At 42.7% G+C, this 27,887-nt stretch overlaps 2 protein-coding genes across 7 annotated transcripts in view; both read right to left on the bottom strand.

The window, feature by feature from the left end:
- Nucleotides 1-182: 182 nt before the first annotated feature.
- LOC128299547 (sortilin-related receptor-like) lies at nucleotides 183-17,975 on the bottom strand. Its single transcript, XM_053035546.1, has 14 exons — nucleotides 16,786-17,975; nucleotides 8,848-9,105; nucleotides 8,616-8,777; nucleotides 8,427-8,550; nucleotides 7,954-8,344; nucleotides 7,620-7,883; nucleotides 4,626-7,556; nucleotides 4,366-4,528; nucleotides 3,575-3,854; nucleotides 2,773-3,486; nucleotides 2,443-2,702; nucleotides 2,097-2,365; nucleotides 1,837-2,002; nucleotides 183-1,755 (listed from the first exon to the last, which is right to left on the bottom strand). Exons 1-14 carry the CDS (start codon nucleotides 17,221-17,223, stop codon nucleotides 1,435-1,437), a joined length of 6,741 nt encoding a protein of 2,246 aa, XP_052891506.1. The 5' UTR covers nucleotides 17,224-17,975; the 3' UTR covers nucleotides 183-1,434.
- Nucleotides 17,976-20,884: 2,909 nt separating this feature from the next.
- The window catches only part of LOC128298005 (spectrin beta chain), a 30,617-nt gene continuing 23,614 nt past the window's right edge, over nucleotides 20,885-27,887 (bottom strand). Inside the window, exons 7-11 of one of the 6 annotated variants that reach the window (XM_053033731.1) lie at nucleotides 27,482-27,535; nucleotides 25,426-25,535; nucleotides 25,166-25,332; nucleotides 24,916-25,098; nucleotides 20,885-23,413 (exon numbers count right to left, since the gene is read on the bottom strand). In XM_053033731.1, the coding sequence (XP_052889691.1) occupies nucleotides 23,410-23,413; nucleotides 24,916-25,098; nucleotides 25,166-25,332; nucleotides 25,426-25,535; nucleotides 27,482-27,535 (518 nt within the window). In that variant the 3' untranslated portion in view covers nucleotides 20,885-23,409. Of the gene's footprint in view, nucleotides 23,414-24,915; nucleotides 25,099-25,165; nucleotides 25,333-25,425; nucleotides 25,536-26,333; nucleotides 26,517-27,481; nucleotides 27,536-27,887 lie in introns of all 6 variants that reach the window. The other 5 variants (XM_053033728.1, XM_053033730.1, XM_053033729.1 and 2 more) reach the window with 5 other exon arrangements.

The following is a 27,887-nucleotide window of genomic DNA, read 5'->3' as shown; positions in this document are numbered from 1 at the left end:
CGTGCCTCATTCTATACCTTTAAGGATCTATGCCTTAAGCCCTCTTGTTATTCGTATTTAGTGTTTTCTACAAATGTTCACAACTTCACAGTCTGTACACAAGCATTGCTTCCTGCCATGTACGAGCGAACTCGGCATAGGATTTTACTTTACAGCTTCTTCCAAAAAGTAACCCGCACATGTTCCAGTTTACTGTTTATTTTACGAATTATTAGCTTCCCGTTTCCTATCCAGCCTATCCATAATTAGTACAATCCTGCTAACGTACTACGGTATTAAAAAAGAAACTCGCTAGAATCGCGATACCCGAACATGTATATATGCATGACGATTAGTAAAGAAAGCAATGAAGAAAACATAAACAGAATATACATAGTTTACATACGCACAGAGCCTGTAAAACAACTGTGGTAATAATTGTCAAAATCCTCTATCTTCATATAATGATATATGTGTTTCTTGCTCTTTATCTTGCAGAATCATATGCGCAACTCACACACACTCTTTATTTGTTTTTCTTTTGCTAGTCCATTCCACCTCTGGCATTACTACATTAAATAAATCTATTTGTAATAAAACGAACAACACATAAATACAAAAAAAATTAGTTTAGTCTTTCAGTTTGTTTGCTTACGCAGCTCACACACTCCTATACACACTTGCTTCCTTTATGTTTCTCTTTGTTAAACGTATGATTTTTCGTCTTCCTTTCTTATGCTACGCTTAATGTTTTTTTATTTCTGATTTTACTTTCTTTAGTTACTGTCTTTGCTAGGATTTATCAATATTCGGCCACCGTTCGAAGTAATATCGTTACGGAAACCTGCGCGAAAAAGCTGACTCTGTTTAAATGTACGCGAAGGGATTACAAAGTTGGATTCGTATCAATATGTATCAGTTCTGTTCGCTTCTAGTAGTTATTAGGTGCTTACATTAGTTTTGATCAGTTATTTTTTCGTTATGTGTCACATGTAGGACTTATGGATGGATATATTTTTGTTTTTGAATTACTAATATAACATTTCAATGTCACTTTATGTTCCCTTACACTTACTTTCTCTCAAGATAATTGTCGAAGTAAATATGAAGACTAGAGGCTAAAGCAACAGGTCGGATAAGGAGTGCTTCACAGGAGACGTCACTCTTTTTAATGTGACAAACTATGCCAAACAGGACTCGAATTTGTTATAAGTCAATTCTTTTCTCATTGTTTGAATGTTTTGAAAAAAAGGTTATACGACATTAGTGACCTTACGAATAAAAAGGCTGATCAAAACTACTGCAAACATGTTTCTATCCTATTATCAATCACACACCCATACTCACGCACTGCTCTTACGCACGCGGAAACACGCAGAGATCTACTTGTAGCACGAAATCTATTAATATCTGCAAACCCGTGGTGTGTACGCTCGAACAATGTACTTACCCTTTTTAAGCAATCACTAGTGGCTCATCGTCGGAGAAACTGCGCGGCACCTCCTGATGCTCGTGCTCATCATCATCCAACGTGCAGCCGATGCGCGTGGCACCCGTTCGTGTGTCGTAGTGTGAGTTTGCGAACCGGCTAAACGAGCTCTGCAATCTCCGGTGGCGCTGTACACCGTACGCAAGCACGGCAATAAGTACCACAACAATAACGGTCGGCACAATCCATTTCCAAGACGATCCCACGGACGAGGTGGATGGTAATCTCGTGTACCGATAAATTTGTTTGATGAATGTTTCCGTTTGTACAATTTCGGAGTATAGACCCTGGTGTAAAGAAAGTTGGAAAGGCGGCTTATGTTAGGTTTCGATTCGCAAAGCACACTTCCTATGCAGCTCGCATCTTACCATATCCGTTTTCAGTCGAACGCCAAACGTTAAGGCTTCCTCATCGTTCCAATTTAGTTGATACGGTTCGATAAATGCGGGAGGTTCTTTGGCCGGTATCGCAAGTCTTGGTGGAACGGAAGTGTTGATGCTTTGGCCTTCGTACACAATGATTTCATAGGAGTAGCTAAAATAGACAGGAAAATGAAGCCGTCAGTTTCTCATATTATCATAGGGAATAACGAAAGAATGGGAAAAATTGAATCAAAACCATCACTAACCCAATATCTGTAAAATTTTTCACTGTTTTCCAATACACCACGAACGTTCCGTTGCGTTCCTCCCACACCTGCAGTTGCTCCGGCACCGGTAATGGTGCCGAGTACGCAATCATGCTAACCGCCTGCGCATTGGGAATGTTTGTTGATACGGATATCTCGTACGCCGCACCCTTTGGAATCTTGCGGAATACATGCACCATCGTTTTGTTGCTAGACGGTTGCACCGTCACGACGGATGTATGGTTGAGCGTCAGTTCGTGCACCGTTATCTAGCGGGAGGAGGAGATTTTTTTTTTGTATTACACTTTCGTGAAAACCAAAGCAATGTAAATCCCTTTCTACTTACAATGTATGATGGGTACGCGCCCAAATCCAAAGCACAGCTATGCTGCCATTCGATGGTCATTTCATGACTAGTTTCGTTTATTACAACTGTTAGTTCCTTTGGTGGTAGCGTACGATTGTAAGCTGTTTCCAGTTTTAGCGGATTGCGCCCGAGCGGACCCGGTCCGATCGGACCGACGATACCCACACTGACCAGATACGATTGGCAAGGCATTAGGCCTGTTAATTTAATGCTGCGCGATGTAGTGTTAATGCGAGCGGCTGTGTAGAAGGATAAAGGATTAATATTTACATTTGCAGGAGTATTTCATACGATTCGCAACGCTAATACCTTCAAACAAAGCATCCATGCTGGTACCGTAGTAAACGCCGTACACCAGCTTACTTGTGTCCAAACCTTTCGGCTCGTTCCACTCCAATAGCGCATAATCGTTCGTTTTCTCCTTCAGCTCTACGTTCAGTGCCGGTAACGCTGTTCCGCCGAACGACACAATCGTGGTTTCATGCTGTCCGAAAAAGTTCTTCACGTACGCCGCCACCTTGATGACGTACTGCGTACCCGGTACCATATTGTCCAGCGTAATGACCGTCGCATTCTGTACCTTTATCGTCGGCAGTACGGGATAGGTTTGCGGCAGGATCGGTACCACCATATAACCATCCGCATTGCTCACCGGTTTCCAGCGTAGCGTCACCGATTTGGTCGTTTTGTTCACCACCTCGATGCGGGTAATTTTCTCCACGAACGAGGTACCATCGAACGTTAGCGGTACCATGACGGAGGACAGCGACTCGTGCTTGCCGTTGCGTGCCTTCACCCAAAACTCGTACACCACGTGGGGTTTGAAGTCTTTGTCGATGACAACGCTCGTTTCCGATGCGCTCACTTTAACGTTTTGCGCCGGTGTGACGTTCTTCGACTGCGAGCGGAAGTTCACCGTATAGCCCTCGAGCCGACCGTTCACCTCTTTCGGTGGATCCCAGCTTACCAGCACACGAGATCCGTTCTGCTGAATGACTGAGACGCTTAACGGTGGTGATGGAACTGGCGGTACAAGTGGGACAACAACAAAAAAAAACAAACACATTTACGTTAAAACCATATAAATATGTTGTGCCAGACAACGACTTACTTCCTTCGGTGGTCGCTATTTCGTAGTAAATGTACGGTGGTGTGATCTTCGATTGACCCTTCGCCCGTACGTACGTTGTCACCGAGTAGGTCGTGTAGGGCTTCAGGTTGGTAAAACGGTACGACGTTTCCGTTATCCAGTTTGTTACATTTTTCCACTCATTGTTGTAATAAATTGAGGGCAAATACTCGTACGTTACATTCGGTTCCAACATGGTCCACCAAAAGATTAGGAAGCTCGATGAATTCAATGACCGTTGATCGACACTGATCTGCGTAACCTACAATTAAACACAAAACATACATTAGGCGACATCCATGCATTACGTAATCGTTCGTTCTCATTTGCTAAGCTTTCGGTTAGTGTCGGTTGATAATGTGTTTACGTATTAGAGATGGGAATAACAAATCATTTTGAAGGTTCAATTCAGAGTGAATAAAATAGTTAAAGGAGCATAAAAGAGTTAACTCTTTCACCGACTCTTTCAAGAGTTATTCTTCGAAATTCTGTGGGGGACTAAAAAAGAACTAAAAAACTTGGACTAGGACTAGTATAAAAAAGGACCAAAACATTCATAACACTGCGACAAAAGAGTGTAAACAACACCTTTCCATGATTCGAGTTAACTCACTCACTAATAAGATTTAATTCATTCATTCACTCATTCTTATTCTGAGATAAGTTTTAACTCGAACCCGTGAATGATTCATTACGATCATGATCATTGATTCCCATTTTCCATGTTACGTAGTAAATGGTCTCTCATTCACTCTTCTAATTTGTGATCGTACCTGATAGTATTGTCGCCCTTTCCGGTTTCCCGAGCAATTTTCCTCATCCGTCCCGTCGTAACAATCCGGTTTGCCATCGCACAGGAGCATCAGCGCGAAGCAGGTATTGTCGCACGCGAACACGCCCGGATTGGTGCTACAGTTTCGGTTTGTCGTAACAGATCTGAAAAAAAAACGGAAACCCCATCAATGGAAAGGTTAGCAATCAACCCTTTTCAACCGAACAATAATGCGAAAGTGATCTCCACTAGGACACTCACGTTGATGGCTTAAAGCTGCACTCCTCATCACTGCCATCGACACAATCCTGTATTCCATTGCAAAACCGGCTCATTGGAAGGCATGCGCCATCGGTGCGGCAGCGGAAATTGTTATTGCTGCACAGCTTCTGGCTCGGACAGTTGGCCTCGTCCTCACCACCCGTACAGTCGCTGTAACCGTCGCACACGAAACGCTTCGGAATGCACGTGCCGGAATCACAGCGAAACTCATGCAAGCCGCACGTCCGATCCTTGCGTCGCGTTGGGGTCGGTGTGCTTGGATGCGCGACGGTCGTGCCGTTAATGGTCGGGTTCGTACCCATCTCGCTACACCCATCCTCATCCGAGTGGTCCTCACAGTCGTTCACTCCATCGCATTTCCACCAGTACGGTACGCAGCGTTCGTTCTTGCACTTGAACATCCAATCGTGACACTCCTGGCCCGGCATTATGTTTATATCCGGTTTTTTCGTTGGTGCGGCACTATTATCACCAATGATCGCTGCACAGTCCAGCTCGTCGCTACCATCCTTGCAATCCTTACTGCCATCGCACTGCCACGTCTTGTAAATACACTTGCCATCGCTCACACACGTAAACATCCACGATTCGCACGTGTTGTTGTTGCAGTTCGCTTCATCCGAACCGTCCGGACAGTCTTGTTCCGTGTCGCAGCGCCACTGGTTCGGTAGACAAGCGCTCGTTACATTACACCGGAACTCGTCCGATTTGCACTCGATCAGCGTTACATTTTTCTTCTGACAGTCCTTCTCATCCGACCCGTCCCGGCAATCATCCTCACCGTCGCATTTCCAGCCCTGCTTAATGCAGCGCCCATTGTCGCACGTGAACTCACCCTTCTTGCAGTACGTTGTCTTACAGTTCTCCTCGTCGCTACCGTCCTTGCAGTCCTTATCAAAGTCACACAAATAATGCTTCGGTATGCACTGTTGGTCCAGCTTGCACGTGAACATGTGCGGTGGGCAGGCCGGTTTCGCTGCCGGGCAACCTTCCTCATCGCTGCGATCCTCACAATCATTCTCACCGTCACATTTGTAGATCTGCGGAATGCACTGCGTATTGTTGCAGCTGAAGAACTTTGGACCGCACGTCTTGCCCGTCCGAGCACACCCATTCCCTTGGGCCGTCGTTCCAGGCGGGCATATACACTGTTCCTTCACCAACTCCATGCCATCCGGACAGAGACAGCTGTACGTTTGTTTCGGGCCACCAACACAAATATGCGAACAGCGATCATTTTTCGAGCAAGCGTTCGTACCGACCTGAATCGTGTGGCCGTACACCTTCATATCCATCAAATTGGCCATGTTGTCCGCAACCAGTTTCGCCATAATGCCATGATCTTTGTCCGCGGAAAAGACCGAATTCTGCTTCCAGTCGTCCCAATACATTACATCCTTCAGCACCGCCACCGCGAACGGATGCTGCACGAACGGATCCTGCTGCATTACTTTGTGGAAGTTTTTACCATCCAAATCGCTGCTCGCAATATAGTCCTTGCTCGCATCCACCCAGTACAACCGCTCGGCCATATAATCGATGGTAACTCCATTCGGCCAGGCGACTTGGGGTTTTGTAAACAGTTCCCGCACATCCGTACCGTCCATGTTGGCACGAGAAATCGATGGCCTGATGGAATTCCAATCGGTCCAGAACAGATATCCTTCCATCGGATGTACGACGATACCGCGCGGTTTGTTCAGGTACTTGCTATCCATAATCGTGTGTCGAATGTTTGGCGTGCGCTGTGACCCGGCGGGCGGAATCGTTCCCGGTGGTGGCACCCGTAGCGCTTCTATCATCAGACGCATTCCGTCCACAAAGTACAGCACTTCCGAGATCCAATCGTAAGACATACCCTCAACAGACGACAGCCCATTGTCCACCAGCGTTTCCGGCGTAGAGTTCCCGTTCAGACACTGTCGCCCGATCACGTCCGTCAAAATATCTGCCCAAAACACACAGTTACGCTTCAAATCAAACTCAATAGCGATCACATTTTTCAGCCCGGGAATCGCAAACTCGGTGCGTGTGTTGTTGTTCCGCAGGTCGATACGGGAAATCTTTTCGCGCTGGGCTATTATTAAGAACTCATCCGATTGCTCCATCGGGCAGGGAATCGATTGGGGCAAAAACTGGGCCGAAAATCCATCAACACACACGTCTCCTTCGATCTTCCGGTAGCCCCGAGTACGGTTGTAGTATGCACCGGGTTTGCAAGATTTCGGCACCGCGTACGGATCGAAATTTGTCAACGTTTTGTTACGCACACAGAACGATCGCTTCTGGCCGCTGCGTATGAACCCATAATCACACTCAAAGTTCGAACTGTTGCATTCGCAAACTTCCTGGCGAATGGGGCGCTCGTATCCCAGACCATTGTGACAATTGGCGTGCGGTTTCCGGCGCTGATACGTATCCTGACGTCCGAGCACACACGGCATAAAGTAGTCGCCAGAATATGAACCGGGTGTCCAAAATTTGTAATCATCTTCCGTACAGTTCGCCGTAAAGGCATTCTTCAGATCGATCTTTATGATTAACCACCGGTGCTCATCCTGCTCCGAGCCGAACAGCGTAAAGATGGTTCCGTTTGCCTCCGCTTCCCTCATCAAACCGTACACTTTAAGCTGGTTGCCAATGAACGGTGTCGAGTGCCAGCGTTCGCCCTCATCCGTTGAGTAGAGAATTTCGTTCGTTTCACCCTTTGATTTGAAATATTTCACCGCTACCAGTATGCCACCGTGGTCGCCCATATTGAAGAAGTAGTAGTTCTTCAGAATCTGCTTCCACGTAAGTCCAGCATCGCGCGAAATGTACACGCCGGGGTGTCCTTTAAGCGATTTGCCCACAACGCCAGAAGCCATGATTACACCAGGTGCCGTTTTCGAACTCATTATAGTAACGGATCTACAAAACAGAACGTACATTATTGATTATTCTCAAGCCGAATTTGGAGATTTTAGTACGCACCTGGTCACTGGGTACAGGGAAGAGAATTTCTGCGTCAAATGAAGACTACAATCTTTGCCACAGTTCAGCAAAGCCCCTTCATCGTCCGTTTCCGGTGCCTTAATGGTTCGCCACGTATTACCATGATCGAACGTTATTACCGACATCAGATAGTCCGGTGTAATCGTTTCCGCGACCGGCAGACGTATCATTTTCGATGCGATGTAAATTCCCCTCAAGCCTTCCACCCGATACAGATCAGTAAACGCTGTTTCGGAAGATTTCCTGCAGAGCAACAACACTTGTTGTAATTAATTACCACTGCGTGTCAGCTTTTCCCAATTTGAATACTTACACCAACCAGCTGGATCGCCAATTCAGGTCAGGGATGTAGGTGAAAATGTTTTCCAGGCTTGGCACAAACTTAATGTCCGTCATATCATCGTTCGATTCGGACACGTACAGATGCGAAATGCGCTCCGAGTGCACCACCGAAATCATAATGCGGCGTCCTTCGACATCCGCCACGTGGTAGCCTCGAATGTCTAGCTCGGTTTGGAAATCGGCCTTCACAAACTTGCCGCGTTTGTACGAGATGAGCAGCTGGGTGCTGTTGGGGAGACGCTGGGACGCAAACATGAAGTCTTTGTTGATGTGGAAGTCTTCCACCTTTTCGATCAACACATTAAACTGCCGGTTGCCGGTGTAAAGGTCGGCTGCGTTGAAGAAGATTACCGATGAAGTATCTGCAAAAAGAAAACGTACACATAGAATCTCAATTCGGTTGCAAAAAAACTGACAAACGAGGGTCTTGTTTAGTTAGCGTACTTGTAGGTTCTTTACGTTCCACGTACAGATGAATGGGGACACCGTCACCTGACGACCAAAGGAATGATTTAACGTAGCTTTGAAGTAGTGTAAACGATGCTCCGAAGTCGGTTGTGTAATACAGCTGTAATAAACAGAAGCAAACAAGATTATTGGCTGCATTTGTATTGCAACAATTTCCAACCAAACCTTTCGCTGAGGATCACGCTTGTCCAGCACGAGAAACGTTCGCCTGTCGGCATCGTAGAACGACACATCCGAAGGTGTAAAGTCGAGTTTTTGCTTCGTAATGGTAGCTCCATAATCATCCGACGTAAATATCGCTTGATTTCGCGGATCAATAAAGACAATCTAGAAGTATACAACAAATTAATCAACAACAGTCGTTTATTTATTCTTCACATCGATGTGAACAACATACCGTGTTAAACTTTTGATGAGTAAAAAACTGCTCCACCGTGGAATTTGTCAGCACACCGCTAATGTTGAGCATGAAGTGGGGCGTCTTGTCTTCGAATGTATCACCGTAATCGTTCGACATGAAGATACGCGATGGGGGTGGCGGCGGTGACTTCATGTCCGTATCGGGTGGTTCGCGGGCGAGACAGATCATAACGTTCGTACCTTCGCCCAACCAATGCACGATAAGCTGCCCATGGGAATCGTTTAGATTGGTCGTCTGGAAGTATGACAATATTTACAATTAGATTAGTTGTACGTATATTGTGCAATAATTTAATCTATTTTATGTCATTTTTTATATAATTAAACATCAAATTTCGTTAAATAGAATTAAGCTACAATTGGAATTAACCTGCTAGAATGACGAAGGTTTGATTGTATAATTGTTGTATAGCTACAAAATTATATTTTTTTTACAATTTACCGTCGAATAACTTCACTGTTGCTCAATGGAAACACATGTTATCAAAGGGGAATGGGACGTTAAATCATCGTTTAAGATTTCTACCCACAGGATGCGAGATTGCACTAACCGACCGATGAGCGAGCCCGGTTTCAGAGACAAACGGGCAAAATTGTTTGCATCCTGTGTAGACACAAACGCGCTACTTGGGGGGAAGAAGAATTCTTATCAAGCACAGCTCACATACACACACAAACACACACAGTTCTTGCAATTAGAATGCACCGACAATTAGTACTGTCCGCTCCCCCGCCATGCAGCTTGATTCCAGCCACGAATGCGTTATGAATCTGGCAAATGAATCATACAATTCTGTTAGAATAGAATGTGCTCAGAGTCAGATTCGGAAATAAATGAGCGTACATGTAGTTGTAGGGTTTTAAAATAAAAATTCCTATCTTTAGCAAACTTTATAAACGTTGAATCAGCATTTCGTTACAATCGCGATACAATTATCGACCAACGATTTTGTTTTGCAAAGCCTCCCGCTTCTCGACGTAACTACGTGCAGTCGTCGTCTGGTGGGCAATAATTGGCAGGTTCTTTGTTCGTGCGAGTACGAGACCTGTTATTGAGTGTACTGTTTTGGTGCTTTTGCTGTTCATTTGCCACCCCATCACTCTATTTTACAAATTGCCGGCACCGATGCATAACCAACTGTACTCAAATGCTCCCATTTCCCGTTTTTTTTCGTTCCGTTTGTATTTTTTGGAAGATAAACAACCAGTGCAAGTACGTCGTCTCTGCTGCTGCTGCTCCATGACAAAGAACTACTGCCGGCCAACCAGTGCCGTGCCCCGCAATCGCAACTGTTATTCAAGGGTAAAAGTGGCAATATTTGCACGTTTTATCTTGCCACACAGCGAGATGCAGATATCGGCGGGACACAGCGAATGCAAACAAAAGTTTTATGTGATAATTTTAATTTCAATATTGTCATTTTTCGAAACCATTGCGAACACATTTTATTGGCCCAGTTAACAGGAACTTCTATCGTCTATCAACAGGAACGGAGGTCTTGTAATAGAAACACGAAAATGAAGAATGAAACATTAATCCCGAAATAGAAGACACACACTTTCAACTATTAATCAATCGATAAAATGTGCCACCAAACCAAAACAGATTGGATAAAGTGATAAATACACGCTAAAAGATACCATTTCACATGTCATGGTCACACGATGACACGAACATAGAAATAACCTTCTGGCAAAAAAACAGCTTTTGTGTTAGTTGTGTGCCACGTTGTTTTATATCGCACAATGTGCACGTTGTTGTCCAATGAAAGTGAGATGATCTCACACGCATGGATCATTAAACAAAACGATCAAATTAACCTTCTCGTGTCGGGGTTGTGGTGTGGTGATGCGCATCGAGCACACCGAACGTCCGGAGATCGAATCTCACCTAGATGCCAGGGGGCAGGATCATCCTTTGTAGCAATGCACTACCCTGCTATTATTACACTAGAACGTCGATTATCCGGGCTCCCGTTACGTGGTTACATCTGCTCATATCACCGGCCGGCCGGCTTATCGACGGCGTTAAACATTTTGAACTCCGCAGAGAAATCGTTACCTATTCTGATGTAACAATCTGAAATTCGATTGGATAGTACGTGATCGCACCTCTGATATCGTCCAAAATTTCGCCAACCTCGGGTCAATTGATCTTCAAATCAGCGCTAGTACCAGCTAGTGTTGTGTTTAATTAATCATAGTGAGTGGTGAGAAGTGAGAAGTCATTTAAATCAGGTATCGACTCTCCGAAGAATCATGAATCCTCAGTGCAACCCCTCGCAGGGAGGTGGGACATACAAGGACGGACAAGCTCATAGGTGGACGTCACATTCTTGGAGAATTCATGAATCTCAGAGGATAAATCAATCGTAATCAATCATTCATTCAGCTCAAAGAGAGAATCTGAATCAGATTCACCAAACACTACTACCTACAGAACATCCTGCTACTACTTCTTCGATCTTCAAACTTCCGACGATCGAATGGGGTTATTCAAACGCAGTACAATTCCAGCATACACATACACCTGGAAGACATGGATCCCAAAGAAGAGATGAAATATCTTCAGATGTTGCTCTGTCATCTTTTTCCAAGATCTCCCACGAGATGACAATCTGATCAATTGTTCGTTCAGGAATCCTCGCCCACAGTGTTCAACTATCTCTTCTAAGAAAGGGGCCAGTTTACCTTGTAGTATCAGCTAGTATAGCTTATTGAGATTTTTCAAAAAAGTATTGCCATTGTAATTGCTGCACTCTAGCTTATCTAAGGATAAACGATCACGTACAAGATTCTTATCATAAGGGTTCGATTAAACATCCAATCCTCAGAAATAATGACGAGCTGTATGAGTTATAGAATGAGCTCACTGTAACTCATTGAATTAAATACCTCATGTTCTTGTGAGCGGGGATTAGAACCTAGGTCTGTCATGATTTAGGCAGTCTACGTGGACAGAGGGGTAAGAGTTTGGCTGAAGTATTCGACTGCGACGGCGATTCGCCACTCTACTGTATTTTACAATATTCTATTGTGGTTGGAGAAAAATAAGTCTAATAATGTTGCCGTGAGTAATAAAAATACTTACATATTTAAAAATAATTATTTACGATATTTTATTACAATGTTTACTTAAAACCTCAAATCACTACCTCCCTGCACTGGTTCCATTTATTCATTTTATTTGTATGCTTCGCAAAACGATACACCCCATGGCAATAATAGCAATATTCAGAAAGCTAACCCAAACAATATACTCTCCACCGTCAATCTGAAGAGTTTTGTTTATTTTACTTCGTAACGCAACAGAGCGTGAGCCATACTTTGAGTCACATTTCTTCAGCTCTTTTTGCTGACCGTGCAAGTAAACTTCACAACCCGATCCGGGGAAGAGGTTACACACTGTATATCGCGCAAAATTGTGCTTAGTAAGTCGAATTCGCAAAGGGTTTTTTTTTCTGCTGATAAAGCACCGCAACGCTGTTGATAGTATTCAAATTTCCAACTCCAAATGGGTTGTAAGACAAAGAAACTAAGTTCCTAGAAGCTTCCAGTGAGTAGCAAACCCCAGACCCGATAACTCGCCACGCATCGGCGGTGTAAGACATTTTCTCATCATGCACTGATGTGCTGAGGGCAATTTTTCAATGCAACGCAAACTGTAAATTTTTAAGTTTGCTTCTGACTCATAAGTATAGAACGAATGCGATGGAGAACATCAGCAACGGTTTAAATTGCACGAGATGAATCAGAGCACGCTTATCTGTTGCTTGCGCTGTGAGATGGAGGACTCACTCGCTCACTCGCACACGCTAAACATGTTTACAGCCTCCAAGCCGAAGGAAACAAGAAAGCGACCGTTTAGCTAAGTGCGATTGAAGTTTCAATTGAGAGGAGTAACACGATTGATAAGGGGACTTTATTGGATGCTTCCGGGAATGGAAGCATCGCATAGCCGAAATATAGACGCACGGCACGGGGAGCATCAAAATCAAACAACGCTACGGCCAACTGCACGTGTGGGCACCAAATCATCACCCAATCGGAGTGATGCTGTGTACAAAAACGTTTCATCTGTTGCTAAACGTATACGTCGCGGTTGCTATGGTAACGCAAGGAGTCGATCGAACGGATTCGACACAGTGGGCGCGCAGATCGGTATAAAAATGATTTTATATCGATACTCGCAATGTTTTGGAACAAATTAAGGAAGCTAAAAAACTCACCCGTGCTTTCGAAGAAAGACGATTATTAAATTGAAAAAATAATGTTTCTAGGCCCATGCAATTTTGACAAATTAAAGCAACAAGTTTTGATTCCAATGATTGGCACTGGGTGTTCCAAAAAATTTATCTAATATTCTTTAAAAAGCAAATGTCTTAAATAGGAAATTGATAAAATATTGACGTTGTGCACTGTTTTGTAAGGGCTGCGCCCACTGTGCAATGGTTGTATTGCTTAATTTTATTTTGCACCTTTTTGGTTTGAACTAGACATCGTAACGATCGAAAAGAGATCGATCGACTACCGCCACGTGAAAGTGATCGTTCGATTCATTTCGTAGTCGCAAATTACACCGATGCGGGTGTGCGAGTGTGTGCGAGTGACTCACAAGGTTAATTAGCACTCATTTCATTGCATCTTCGTTCCTACACAATTAGCACGTCGCATGAGAAACTGTTTAAGAATTTCGTAGCAAGAAAAAAAAACGTGACTGGTAATCTTGTTTTGTTAGACAACAATAACTTTTAATAGCATCGTAACTGGAAAGGGACATGGGACATTAAGGCTGTATTCTAACAATTGTCAGCGGGCATTTTTGACTGCGGGTACCACCATTATTGGGGATTTAAGGCTGCGAGGGTTCATAACAATGTAAAAGCTGTGTATAATTACACTCATGTAAAACGTGCCCTAATGCGGGATTGAAATTGGTCTTCCAACCATTGTTACCTAATTTATGTGGGTCAAAGAACATAAAAAACACAGATTTTTGCAAAGATTCTAATCGGCTCGCTATGGGAATACAACTTCTGTTTGAAATTGGGTTGCATGTTTACATTGCTGATGCAACGGAGATTCATAAATGCAAGGTGCACCTGATGAAACTATCCGATTACCAGTGACCATCAGCTTGCGCAACTGTCCCGTCCGGCATACCACATCCAAACAGGAAATTTGCATGCGACAGTTCATTATGCTCGGCTCTTGCACTTGCAATGGATGAGTGTGCATTTTATGAACCGAAGTTAACTTATCAACAGTATTGATATAGCGCTGAAATGTGATACACTCGGATGGCTATACTTCGCACTAAACAAAACCAGATAAGTTGACCACATGACTAGACGTAAGACAATGCAAAGGACAGAAAAAATTGCGTGAAGCTGCTTTTATTTCGGGTCGTGGCGGTGTTGTATAGAATTATCAAAAAAAAAACATTAATAGTTCAAACTACAAATTTTGTCGGTAATCACACGAAAGGGACACACATTCATGCTTATTTTTTGTTGCTTATTACAGTGCCTATTCATCATCGTTATCGCAAAAGATAATTGTTGATAAAAGATAATTGATAAAAAAGATAAAAGATAATTGATTATTGTTTGTCTGTATTAAACAAATTATTTTGCAACGTAATTCGAGAATGGAATGCAAGATAAATATTTAATCAAACATGTCCTTTGCCCGAGTTTTAGTATATTAGGTATTGAATAACAGGCCAAGAGATGTGGTACAATCTTATTTTGTAAACTGGTTAGTTAAATTTCATTCGAGTTAGGCAAAAATGAGAGTAAATTGGAACATAAAATGACTTATCCGACAAACGAACAAGGAAATTTATTCCCATACTTTGCTCACGACTTTGGCGATCATGTGATCTCTTCGTGTTACCATCGACAGTATTGGTTTGAAGTTTATCCTTAAAAAAATATGTACTTTGCATCGGAGCGCCAGTTGGAGGCTATCATATCCTTAATCTTAAAACCTCTAGAACCTTCTAGCAGTTTGCCTGCTGGTGAGATGCGGCTAGTCTTGACTGACACTTTCATATCACACAATAACCACAGCCCACGACTTCTGTTTGGAGTTCTGGTCTGTCTCCAATTGGTAGAAGATATCATAGATGAACCGAAGATATACTGTTAGCCCAAGGATCTTCAATTTAAGATTCTGCTGCACTTCACGAAGATCTCCACTGTGGCCACAACCCGACACGACTTCTGTTTGGAGCTCAGGCTTATCTCCAGCTGGGAGCAGATATCATAAATCGGCTAGATCTGACGGATGCAAAGTGCCTCACAATGCAAAGATTTTTCGCTCCTGTGGAGGATCTACCGTTCGACCAAATCTCCGAATTTTATACCCCTATATTGGTGGCCTGATAGTCACGTCGCTGGATAACAAATTAACTGATAATGTTGTCAAATCTTGTCTCTTCGCAATAGCATAGCTTCAAAAGCTCTGAAATAATGCCTAGCTCACTATTACGTCACTGAGAGCTCGTATAAAAAAAAAACGCTATAACTATTCCGTGTTTATACCAAAAATTGTATAAACAACGTAATTAAAATTAAATCCGTATGATGAACGTCAGACAATCGGATCAAAAACTCTCCTTACAAATAGTACAGGAATAAAAAAAAACACACATAACGTTATCAATGCAAACTGATCTCTGTTTGCTGTAATACACAACCGTGCAGATAACGCAATAGGTCGTCCACTTTGCTGTAGGACAAGTGGCAAACAACGGTAGAGCAATGTCTTCCTTCTTTTTGTTATTTTTAAATGTTCTAGCGTAGTTTAATCACAAAGCAATTTCCTCTGCGCAGGTACCAACAAAAAAGGGCACATACACACACATACACACACACACGCGTGAAAAGCGGTTACCGATCTCACCCATACCAGCGCTAAACCGTGGCATGGCACACTATTGCTGAATGTGTTTTTCGAAGGGATATCAACGAAAATCTACGCTTGTTTACAATTGTCATGCTCTTCTCCTTTCGGTAGTCCAGTTGTCAAACGCGCTGACTCGCATTATCGGTCCCGTTTCCTTTGTTCGTGAAAATGGGAATATTCTTTGGAAATTTTGTCCCTTTAACTGCGTGACGACGAGCGTACACAAAACAGCTGATTAATGCATTTTCGCAATACCGTCCTTTTAATCTGAGTCATTAAAATTATTGCGCCGAAGGTAGCGTTACACGATTGGCAATTGAAATTGTAACAGTAAATTGAAAAAGTACAATTTACGAACAATATTACTTAACATCAATACAAAACAATAAAAATTAAATCACATACTGACGTTTTTGTCAACGTCAGCTTGCACACCTGATGTTATCATGGTGTCAGTGCATTATCGTCAATGCGTAAAAACTCTACCAGCATTATCGCGTTTCAGAAACGGAATTTCACAATCCAAACAACGGGGCGTTGTGCTAGAAAATCGGCGTAATTTCCTAGCACTGATGGGTGCTTGTGGTACCGGGTGAACCCGACCTGCCGACACGTAAACCGGCACGTCAATAACAAAACAATAAGTCGATGGAACTGTGTCACTCTCTCGGTTGTGCGATTGCGGGGCGCAATGGCAAAAAGCAGGCGGCCGTTGCGGTTTTTTTTTTCTCCCCTTCTTCTTGTTTGCCTTTGCCCAGTTACATGCCTGGGATGAGACGGAGGGCAATAGGCACAGCGTCATTGCCCGAGAATGACGTTTCGCTAATTAGGGAATAAAAGATTTGTGTGTTTTCTGCACCGTATTTCTCCCAACGCAACTGTATTTTTCTATCCATTTTCTAACCGAAAAGACGCACTTCTTGCGGATAATGCGTTGCGAGAACGAGAGGAAGCGAAAGAAAGAATGTAAAAGAAAACAGCGTCAAGAGGGGGGCCTACTTACCTTCGCCTTGATTATAGGCGATGGGGAAAATTCCGATGATACCGTGTTTTTGGTTGACGGTGTTGCGGCCGCGGACGAATTGTTGCCGCCAGATGTTGCATTTTTGCTTTGTCCCGTGCCACTGTTGACGTTCGGTGTAGCGGGTGCTGCATCACGCCGTGTACGGTGGTGCTTCAGCTCGTCACGCAGCAAAGGCGACCGGGCTAGCAGTGCGGCCACCTCTGGATCGGCATTATCGTTGTCCAGGTCACCCAGAGACAGTGTGATCGTGCGTGGCGCCCTACGGGCCGTGTCGACGTGCGGTTCCACGTGTAGGACGCTCGGTGGGAAACCGTGACGACCCGTGGCATGTTGCTGCTCCGTTGGCACGATGGCACCGTGGAGACAGAGGACGGCCACCAGTACCGTTAACCTCCGCCACACCACCGGATGCGCCATTTTGCGCACTCGATGCGGCTCGATGGCGAAACAATGGCCCCCGAATGGTGTCCTTTTCGGGCAAGGTCAATGTTTGCTTTTTCCTAAGTTTTCGTACAGGCACGGCGGGCGTGTGAGTGTGTCTGCTTGACAGGCAAAAAATGACAACCCGCTTAGAAATGACGAAAAGTGTGCATTGGTTTTCCCACACACAAACGCACACGCTTAGACACGTTGTAAAAAAGCGATGGAGATGGTATCCTTCCGCACACACTGTATTACGAAAACCACTTCCAACACACGAAACACATGTCACATACGTACACACACGCACACAGATTGAAAATTTTACAACAGGAAGGTTCGGATGATTTTCATAAATTGGTGCCGAGGTGTTGTTTTATCAAGAAAATATCCTCGCCTTTCGTCGACCCGCACACCAGCGCGCACGCAACAATCGGACACGCACACAACCACACGCACACGAGCGCACAGGCGCACACACTATACGCACGGACCGATTTTCCCTTATGCTTTTGCAGAGAAGCGTCAAATAATAATAATCACGTTCACGCGAGAGGGCTTTGAACTGCTTATCGGCGGGGGCCCGCAGCAACGGCAGCGTGGTAAGATGCGGGCTCTGGATTAAGGGTGGCCTGCTACCGCATCCACCGCTATGTAATCCAACAAGTGTTTTGATCAGCGCTCCGAATCCCGTACTAGATGTCTCGGGGACGTACAATTCGCTAGCAAAACGAACCCCTTGCCGGCTGCTGGCGGTGATGAGATGATGATGCGTAGAAAACAGACGACGTTACACACTGTCCGCAAAACGGGGAGTACAGTAGCGGAGTACTCACCACGGCCAAATGATGCGACTGGAGCACTTTCCGTTCCGGCTGGTTTTGTGATTGAAACGGTACTGATCGTGGGTCGTGCGTAGCTCTCATGTAATTGTTTTCACTAAACACATCACCAGCGGCACGGATAAACGAGCATCTGCGTATGACTGTGGTGAAGCTGTGGTCTCAGCGTTACGTTAGATTAGGCGTTACGCCATATGACAGATGGATACGTTACTAGGTCTGGAAGGAAATGTTTACACCAAACAGAATTCTTATTCAAATGAAAGCTTTTCACGCATATTTTTACCATCATTTAAATGTTTTACAATTTCTAAATACGTTTTTAATTCGATTGCTAATTATTAAACATTCATTCATTAAGTACAATACTAGTTAAAAATGTCTTGTTACCGTAACGCACGCTTGTGCTACTGTGCACAGTTGGCAGCGACGACGTTGCATTAGAGCTGTTTAAAAGCTTCTGTGCATAAAATGCAACACTTGCGCTAAATTCGATCGGTTTTCAAGTGCCAACTACCAGTCTTGCGTTACTGTACCGTTTTCGATAAGCAGATAATTAAAGATCTCTTTTGTATATAAAACAGCTATTTTTCGGAAGAGTGTTAGAGCGATGGAAAGAACAACACATAGGTCAACGTCGAAAGAGCAACACGTAAATATCAAAACATCTTCATTTAAGAAGTCAAAGCAAGTGTTCAGTAAAAAACGATTATATCGTTATTTTTTAAGTAAAAAAAGATTTCAGATGAATTTTTAAAAACAAGTTTAAACACACACTCACCCAGCAGTTTTGTATTTTTGATATGAGACACTTGTTTAATACCTTTATTCACTAATCGATCACTTTCAGCCAGCGCATAACGGGGTTGTATTTGTTTTTTTTTTGCAATATGCCATCCAATGCATTAGTTATTTGTGTTTGGTGGTGGTGTGTAGCGTTCGAGTTTGTTGCAAGTTATTGTATTTATTCGTTTCGTTTTCAATCTGTTTATGTTAGAACAGTTGCCACCCACCGAGGTGGTTGTTTTGAGTGAGCCCCAACATTGTTTCTTTTTTCGCTGTTCTGAAGCTATTGTTTATGCGAGAGAGAGGCAGTCATCTCATTTTTGTCATACGGTGAGAGATATTGGTTTATATGCTTTTAATCCCCTTCCGTTGAACAATTTGCTCTAAACTGTTCTTGTTTTGTTGCTTTGCCCGTTCCCTTTCGGTTAGCACTTGTATCCCAACAAATTGTAATGATTTGCTTATCTTACCCACCTATTAAATAAAAGTTTTGCATTGTATAGAAATGTAAATACAGTATTTGTATTTCGAATGGGGGGGTGGTGTATGTGTATATATATCTATATCGTTTTGTATTTTTTTGTTGGTTTGCTTTTTAATTTGCATCAAGATAACACACGCGAGACGAAACATGTCCAAAAGGAGGTTTTTCCTAAGCTTATCTTCTCATTAATGTGTGTCCATACTGCCTCGCCATCGTTAATCTTTTACTGCCTTGGGCAATTTACTCGTCGCGTACAAGTGGGTACAATTTAGAAAATTAAAAGTTGAGTAATTTGATTTCCGTTTTTGTTTTATTAGGACCACCTTTTTCTTGTTTACTTCAAATATCAGCAAATTAAAAAAAATCACAACTGCACGCAAACGACGTTCCAAAACGAACAGTAGAGGAAAGCTAAAGAAGCATTTTTATCGCATACTATTCAGCGCTTATTACATCAATTACTACTCGAAAGGGGCGATTTTACGAAATGCGCTCACAATGTTTTGTTATTGAATTGTTCTTGTGTTGTGTGCTATTATTACTTTTTTGTTTTCATCGTTTTTAATTTTCGAAATTGATCATGCTGATGCCAATCGTTAGAATAATTTGTACCCAATTTTTTGTTGTATCACTTAAATCGTTATCGTTTATCCCTATCCTTTCCCCCATTTTTAACTGCTGCAGCAGCTTCCTTTCACATGCTGGCACCATTTTCTAGCAAAACAAGCGCGCGCGCGCACGTACACACACAAACGCAGTGTAGTAAATTATCGTTTCCAAAAAAATGGAGTTTCAACAAAAAAGCGTACCACTTAGTTAAATATATATGTATATATATATATAGCATATATCGCCATTCACGAGCAGGGCCATTAATATTTTGCAGTAAAAGTGCACTTTCTTTCCTTTTTCACCACCAAACCAGCGCTTTCTTCCTTTGCTAATCCTTTTGGCGCGAAAACCCAACACTACTATCTTGGTTTGCCTTCAACACTGCACACTAATACTCACACAGAATGCTATAATAAAATTGTCGCGGAAGCGAAAGCAAAACAAAAAAAAAGACAAACCGAAATCAAACAAACAAACAAAAAATAATCATCAACGTATCGATTATACTTATGTTAAACGTAATGCTTATTTATTCCACTTTATCGTTTTAATCGCGTTGCTGCTCCTTCTCGTTTATATGTATATAGATTTATAGACTAATCATAATAATAATAATAATTATGCATTTGTATTCTTTTTTTCTGTTTTGTTTTACTTGCGTTTCTAATCATAGGCTGGCAGTTTAAAAATATATAATTCATATTTAAATTTGATTGAATTTTCTCCTTCTTACGCTCCCACACAAACACGCACACAAATCCGCTTCTCGATTCTGTTTCGGCGCGTTTATAGTGTGTTTCGTTTGCTATAATTTTAGATGCTGCTTTGCGCTAGTAACGCTTTGTTCTTCCCCAGCTACGGTCAAACCCTTTATATTCTTGGCTTGCCTTCTCCGTTTATTTAGTGCGCGCCTTAAAACGAAGATTGCGAAGGGGGCGGGAAGGATATTTGTGTTTGATTCCGTTTTGTTTTATATTTGTGTGTGGTCCTTACTAGCTAATCTTTCTTTTTTTTTGTTTGTTGCTTTTTTTTGCACTGCGAAACTGGCGTTTTACTACACATTTTCGTTTCTTACTTCTCCTTTTCTTTTCTTTCACCACCGTACTACTAGCAATCACTAAGACAACGCATTTTTAGCTTCTTTTTTTGCCACGCCTTTTTGCTTAAGCTTATCAAAAAAAAAAACAAAACAAATCAAACAAAAAGGCAAAAAACAGATAAATTATATATTATGCAATAAATAATACACGCACGCGCCCTATAAGTAATAGTTTCAGGGCAAGCAACGTGGTGAACGGTTGCTATAGCGATGTGTCAGGGTTGGCTTCGTTAGACCGGATAGTATGATGTAATGTATAATTCAATAGTATGCTACCAAAGCAACAAAAGCCGCGGTATGCTAGATTTGTTTTTTCGAATATTTTTCATCCTTCCATTAGCAATACAATTGCCACAGGAGCCTGAAGAACATTCAGTCAAGCCGAACATTGCGAACGTTCAATATTCACACACACACACATACACCCATTTAACAATATCGTGTACGCACTAAAACTGCTAAACACCACTAAGTGTGCGGGTCTTTGCACTAGCAATAAAAAAGCGCATCGAAAAACCATCGGAAAATAGAAACACTTCAGCTGCACAAGGCAACCCTCTTTACGATAGCAAAATTGGGGCTGTTTTAAAGTGGATCTTGTATTTAAATTACTATCATAAAGCCAAAGTTTACATATACCAAGCGTTACCGATCTGTTCGCGTACAAACACGTATAAGCTGCCGCTCATTACGGAAACAAACCCCCCCACACACACACACACAAACGCACACGCACGCTTTCGAGTTTCTTTTCTTACGAAACGAAACGGAAGCCTCTATTACTTCTTTTCGTCGCTGTTTCTTGTGCTGTGGCCTTTTTTAGCTGTGGTATTATGTTTGAATGTTTGCTTTTATTCATCGTTCGAACGCAGCTCGTTCTTTACACAACGATGCGAACGTTTCTCGTTTTTTCCCGTTTGTTTGATAAATTATTCATTTAAATAAATATATTACTACCAATATACTTGTGTGTACACGCCGCTCACACACATACACACGCCTTTCTCATCTTTGTATTGATTTGTAGGTCCAGGTTCAGTTGGAAATTTGCACTATAAATGTTGTTTTTGTGACTCTGGGCGTGATTTTACCAGGATACTTCTATCGTTCTTACGACAACCATTTCTACCTTTTGTTTTGGTTCTACTGCTTACATTGAGTTCGTTCAAATTTGCTTTTTAGTTGGCCTTAACCCGCACCATCGCGTATCATGATCGCGAATGTTTGGGAGATTTTACGCTTCTATATTTTAACGTTATTTTTTAGTTTTACTTTCTTTTCTTTTCTCATCCGAAATGGCGTAGAAAATGGAACCAAACACCTACATAAAAGCCCCGGTTGATTTTACTTTCTTTTCTAGCCTATAGAGCTGTGTTGTGTTATGTTTGTTTTTATGTTTTTCGATTTCCGCTTGTATATTGGCAACAAAACGGCTCGGTGTCTTTCGCTTCCCTCGCGTGTGTGTGTGTGTTGAAATCGTGCTAAAGTAGTAAATAGTAGTACGGCTTGTTTTGCTTATCCTCACATACTTGCCACTCACACACACACACACATTGTGTATATATTCTCACGCGCATGGCGCCTAACTTTTGTCCGTATGGTAAAATAATAAAACGTTTTTGTATAAAAAATATATCCCTCATCGATACAACGCAATAAAACAATAATGAAAGCCAACCCATCACACCGCGCCTTAGAATACGGGGTGTGCTCTACCTAACACACCTGACCGTTCCGGATACTTAGATAATAGTAGCTAGAGGTTCGATTTGGGTTACACTCATTGTACTGCTGCTACTACTGCTGCTACTACTACTACTACTGCCAATAACTTCTTCTCGTCCATCACCACCGGATTTGTATCCATGTCACAGTTTCGTCCTTTCCGGCCTTCCCGTGGGTGGCGGGTGTTAGATGTAGCAGTGTCGATTACTGATTCTGTCTGCCGGATATCGCGCGCACAACGCTGTTGTTTCGATGCTCACATCCTCAAACAACCACACCATTCATGCCTCATCATGGGGCGTAACGGTTTGCCACGTAATGTGCGGGGGAAGAACTTAAACGAAACCAAACAGGAAAACCCGAACCAATCCGGAACAGAAGGGCAGGAATCGAGCATCCCGGCCGCGTTGTGAAAGCAGGGGGTGCAGCACGCACGCGCACTTGGCTTTATAAGAGGCTCGATTAGGATTAGGAGTGATAGAGTTGCGTGATTTTTGTGGCTCGTTTTGTTGTTTAAGAGTGATAGCTGTAGCTGTTTTGTTGTTGTAGTAGTAGTATTTAGTTGTTGCTTGATGTTGTAGTAGTATTTTGTTCTGGGTTTGTTTAACGGATTCATGTATGTTTTCGCAATTTTCTTAACTGTGGAAGTAAACGAGAAGTATAACGCAATAGGAAGAAGAAAAAGAAAAGAAGAAAACGAATGAGAACAATTTTCAACCGATTTTGCCCAGACCCAATCCAATATTCCTTTCCTAGTATACAACAAAAGCGGATCGGTGGCGTATGATTGGTGCAAGCCACCGGGTTTTGCCAATCATACCTCCTCGATCTTGCCGAACCGAAGCCCATTTGCGTAAGCAGAAGTAAAGCAGTACGGTGCAGCGTTAAGCGTGTTCAATGGCCCGCACCGGAAGTGGGATGGTTCCCCCCAGAGCACCAGAAACACATGGTAACGCTGCACCATGCTTTCCTACTTGTGTCGTCGTCAAATCGTGTATGTTTTGTTTTGCCAATTGATTCGTTTTGCGAAATGATTTTTTGCTGATACATGCCTTGATGCGCGCGCGATGTGCTTCGTGAAATGATGAAAAAAAAGGATAACAAAACAAATGTACGGAGGAGAGAGAGAGATGAAATTAACACAAAAAAGCAAAATTTATCGCCCGAACCAATGGGGATAATGAGGGATGCAAAACTGTAAGTTTTCTGCTGTTGATGTGGAGAAACGATTTGCGTGAAACGATTGTTTGTGTTGGTGAAGAGAACAACGTTAAGAGTTTGTAAGATTTAACCTTCTTTTAGCAGCGGTTTTAGTTGCAAGTTGCACTTTAAACGGCAGCATCGTCTATATGAGAGGAGTGTGGTTAAAAGTGGTTTGCACATTGCTATACAATAGTTATTAGCACAAACGAGATGTAACTGTTGGTTTAATTATAGAGAAACTAGCCAGCATGTGTTTGTGGATTATTTGTGCTGTACTATTCCAGTGCGGTTTCTCACGAATAGATCGCTTAACGATCGTGAACCGATTTCCAATTTGAGATTAGTTCATTCATTTCAGTAGGAATGTTATGTTTGTTTTGATAGAGGGTAATATTTAAAAAATCTCTAAAATTTAAAGAAGGTGTCGTTTGTGGTCACACATTCAAGGGGTTAGGGAAAGCTGTGAAACTTATGTAATTTTTTAAAACAAAACAGAAAACAAAATAAGTATATCAAACCGAAGCAAAAACTAACATTCGCGAACAAAACTGGAAAGCCATTGAAGGACGCTGGTTACGGAACTGGAAAATGCGCGCGCGTTCATGGTTGGAGGCCACAAAGACTCCTCCATGCTGTTGAGTCTCGATCAGGTGTACACCCACCCTCCCCTTTGTTTTGGGAGGAAACGCGTTACATTTTTACTCAAAACTTTAATAAAACAATCACAGGCAAATAAATCGAAAACAATCCGAATGGGGGTTTACGCGCGGGCGCACAACACGCGCACTAGTGAATATCATTAGCGCAAAAACGAAAATCAATCGCGTTGGTGGGCAATTCAACTCAACAAATTACAACAACTAAAAAAAATCAACCAGGGTACGATGGAAAATGGATGGATGGATGGTTGGTTGAAGAATGGTAAAATTCCGATTTACTTTTTCTTCAGTGTAAAGAATGACCGTCTCTTCTGTTCATCCTTCTGAGAGGAAGCGGGCAGCGTTAGCGAACGACCTTCGCCGCTAGCGTCAAGCTCGCATTGTGCTTTCAAAGCCGTTACCCATTGCTGCATCTCGGAATCATCGTGACACTGGAGCAGGAATTCACCACCATTCGATAGCCTAAAACAAACGGGGAATTACGTTAGATCGAAGATAAACGGGAACGTTGCAAGTTCTTCGCTCTTACTTGATTCTGAACACGTGCTTCTTCTTCGTGTAATCGTTGGCGATTTCGATCTGGGCACCCTTCAGCTCTAGTGGTGGCTCACCGCGGAACGTTTGCTCCGGTACCGATTTAGCTGATCTCTGATCCTTGAAGAACGTTAACCGGCCGCTACGGGCAACGCAATATACCTAAGCGGGAAATGGGGAAGGAAGAAAAACAATTAATCTACACATACGCAGAAACTTCAACCGAACATGGTTAATCTCCGCTATCACACATACTTTATCCCAGGAACGGTTCGATGCTTTCTTCGTAGTGGATTCCCATTCGTGTTTGCGTGTAAGGACGCCTTCCTGTGCACCTTCATCTGCTCCACCTGGACTAGGACGATCTGATGCATGAGTAATGGGCAAGAAGGAAAACAGCAAAGATAACGGAAACGGTCCCCCAGAAAAGGAGACAACGGTGTTAGTAGTTAGTAGTTGGAGGGCATCACATTGCAATCGTTGCATTTTCAATAAGAACACATTCTCGTCTCATACTTTTCATCAAGTCTGGTTAATTCTAATAGTCGTACAAGCCTCACTACAAAATATGCCATTCGCAAATGTGGTACTTGAGTAGTACCTTTAGTACAGAATGTAGCGCGCTCGCGCTACAGTTGCATTGCAATTGTAGTGCGCGAGTGGGTGTGTGCTTATCTACTTGTAGGCGTTCTGCTTTGAAAACGTTTCGTTTGCCAAACAAGCCAAACTACTTCAAAGCTCACGGAGCTCACAAAAACACGCATCACTCAAACACAATATCACATCGATGATAAATCATGCATTTTGCGTTGTGCTTCATTTAATGTTTTATATCCTAAAAATAATAGCAAACAACAGCATGCAAACATTAAGCCGAGAAATGAAATATACGCAGGATAATTATACCTACTGCTCGTGTAAACAACGATCCGGAACGAGAAACAGAGGGAACAAACAAATAATGGGTCTGAAATTTTGATGTTTTTCTCTCGCACTAACGAAGGAAAGAAGGATAGTAGTTTGAGCGTTTCTTGAGGATTTTAGGAATTTCAGTACACTAATGCACGCGTGGGGATAATGGTGTATGAATGAGATATAGCCAACCAATTGCAGTGGGATTTGCGTGGACGGGGAGGAAATAATATCTCTGGCGAAACCAATACCTTCGTCATCGGAGGCTGCCTCGTCCGCCTTCGAGGCGGTCCGCTTCCATCTGAAGCTGCGGAACGGGCTTTTGGAGCGGGATCGTCGACTGACCTTAACGCCGGCCGATGCACTTGCCGAACTGCTGGACCGTTCCTTCGGTATGCCGGAATGCCTTCGCGATACGACCGTTTCGCCGGCAACTGTGCGTAGAGCCGAGTGCAGCAGCCCCCGTATGGGTTGTATGTTTGTGGTTTGGTGACAAAAACAAATTTGGGCATGCAGCAAATGCAGGTGTTGGTGGTGGTGGTGGCGAGGTGAAGGAGTTTTATTTGGATTGATTTATTTGTGTGTGTGTGTTTGGGAAACAGGTTTTGGTGACCGTTGGCAGGCGTAGTTGACGGTTGGTGGTGATGATGAGTGTTGATGATAAAAAATAAAACATATTAAGGATAAACTCATGAAAACGTGACAATTGAATATAGAAATATAAATAAGATCGAAATTGGGACAGTAGGAACGTCAACGAGAGAGAAGTTTGTGAAGAGTGAATGAAGAAACATGACTCCCAGAGGGATTGACAAAAAAAGATACAGAACCGTCCGACCACCAATAAATGATACGACTAGACACCACGGCTAGATCACACACGGTAAATACTTACAAGAGGATCGCTTCGGTACGGCTCCGGTTGATCCGGATGAGATTTTAAAAATGGAAGTGCTTTGCTCGAGCGAAGCACTTCGAAACGAACCGAACAGAATCTTGGGCTTTCGCACATGCACTGATGATCGAATGTTATGTTACAAGAACAGAATCCCACAACCAAAGCCACACAAACATGAGTTAGTAAATGAAAATAATAGTAAAACCAAAATATGTTAGTTCATTGAGTAGAAATATCGCACCAAAGAAACAAATGTTTAGAACTACAACCATTTCACATCCCCAAATGCGAATAAAATAAGTAAGCAACAGAGGGAAACTTAATGTAAATCAACACACCAAACCAAGCCATAAAACACACAGAAACATTTAATAGAAATACATCCAGCACACACGCACAATATATTGCAGAGAGGCATCGTATTGAGTAGAGGCTACACACTATCAGAAGCACATCGAATACGTTCTAAGAAAGATAGGTCATAGTGTTATGCTCAAGTACCTGTCTGGGAAATGGGTCTTTCTTTTTCTACAGGTGAAGTTGCACGCATAGTGACTACAGGTGTTGAAAGGTTTTTAAGTATATTGCGTATTTCAAATTTCCAGTTGGTTTATGTTATTTAGGATTTTTTTTTTGATTGTTTGTTTGTATTTTACGTGACCGCCACATCGAGTGTTCCAATAAGAGTATGCCAATGGATTATTGTTTTGTCAATTGTTTCATATTGTATTAGCATAGTGAATCGCGCGGGCAGCGTGTAAGAAAAACGAATGAATTGTGGAGGTATATATATAAAAGGTACGGTTAAGTAGTGATACAACATTGGTTAGCAGTAAGAAAAAGGTTTAATATAAATAAACATATTTAAAATACTGTTAGGAAGTGAACAGTTGAAGGAAACAGTAGC

The sequence above is a fragment of the Anopheles moucheti genome, chromosome 2, assembly GCF_943734755.1.
Source record: "Anopheles moucheti chromosome 2, idAnoMoucSN_F20_07, whole genome shotgun sequence".
Classification (NCBI taxonomy): domain Eukaryota; kingdom Metazoa; phylum Arthropoda; class Insecta; order Diptera; family Culicidae; genus Anopheles; species Anopheles moucheti.
This window is presented reverse-complemented; position numbering and strand designations above follow the sequence as displayed.

Excerpts from the sequence above, each read along its gene's own strand:
- LOC128299547 (XM_053035546.1), bottom strand. The coding sequence starts at position 17,223 with ATGGCGCATCCGGTGGTGTGGCGGAGGTTAACGGTACTGGTGGCCGTC. Across the intron at positions 8,551-8,615 it reads AGCGTGATCCTCAGCGAAAG|CTGTATTACACAACCGACTT; the intron begins GTTTGGTTGGAA and ends TGTTTATTACAG. Across the intron at positions 2,703-2,772 it reads CATGGATGCTTTGTTTGAAG|CCGCTCGCATTAACACTACA; the intron begins GTATTAGCGTTG and ends CCTTCTACACAG.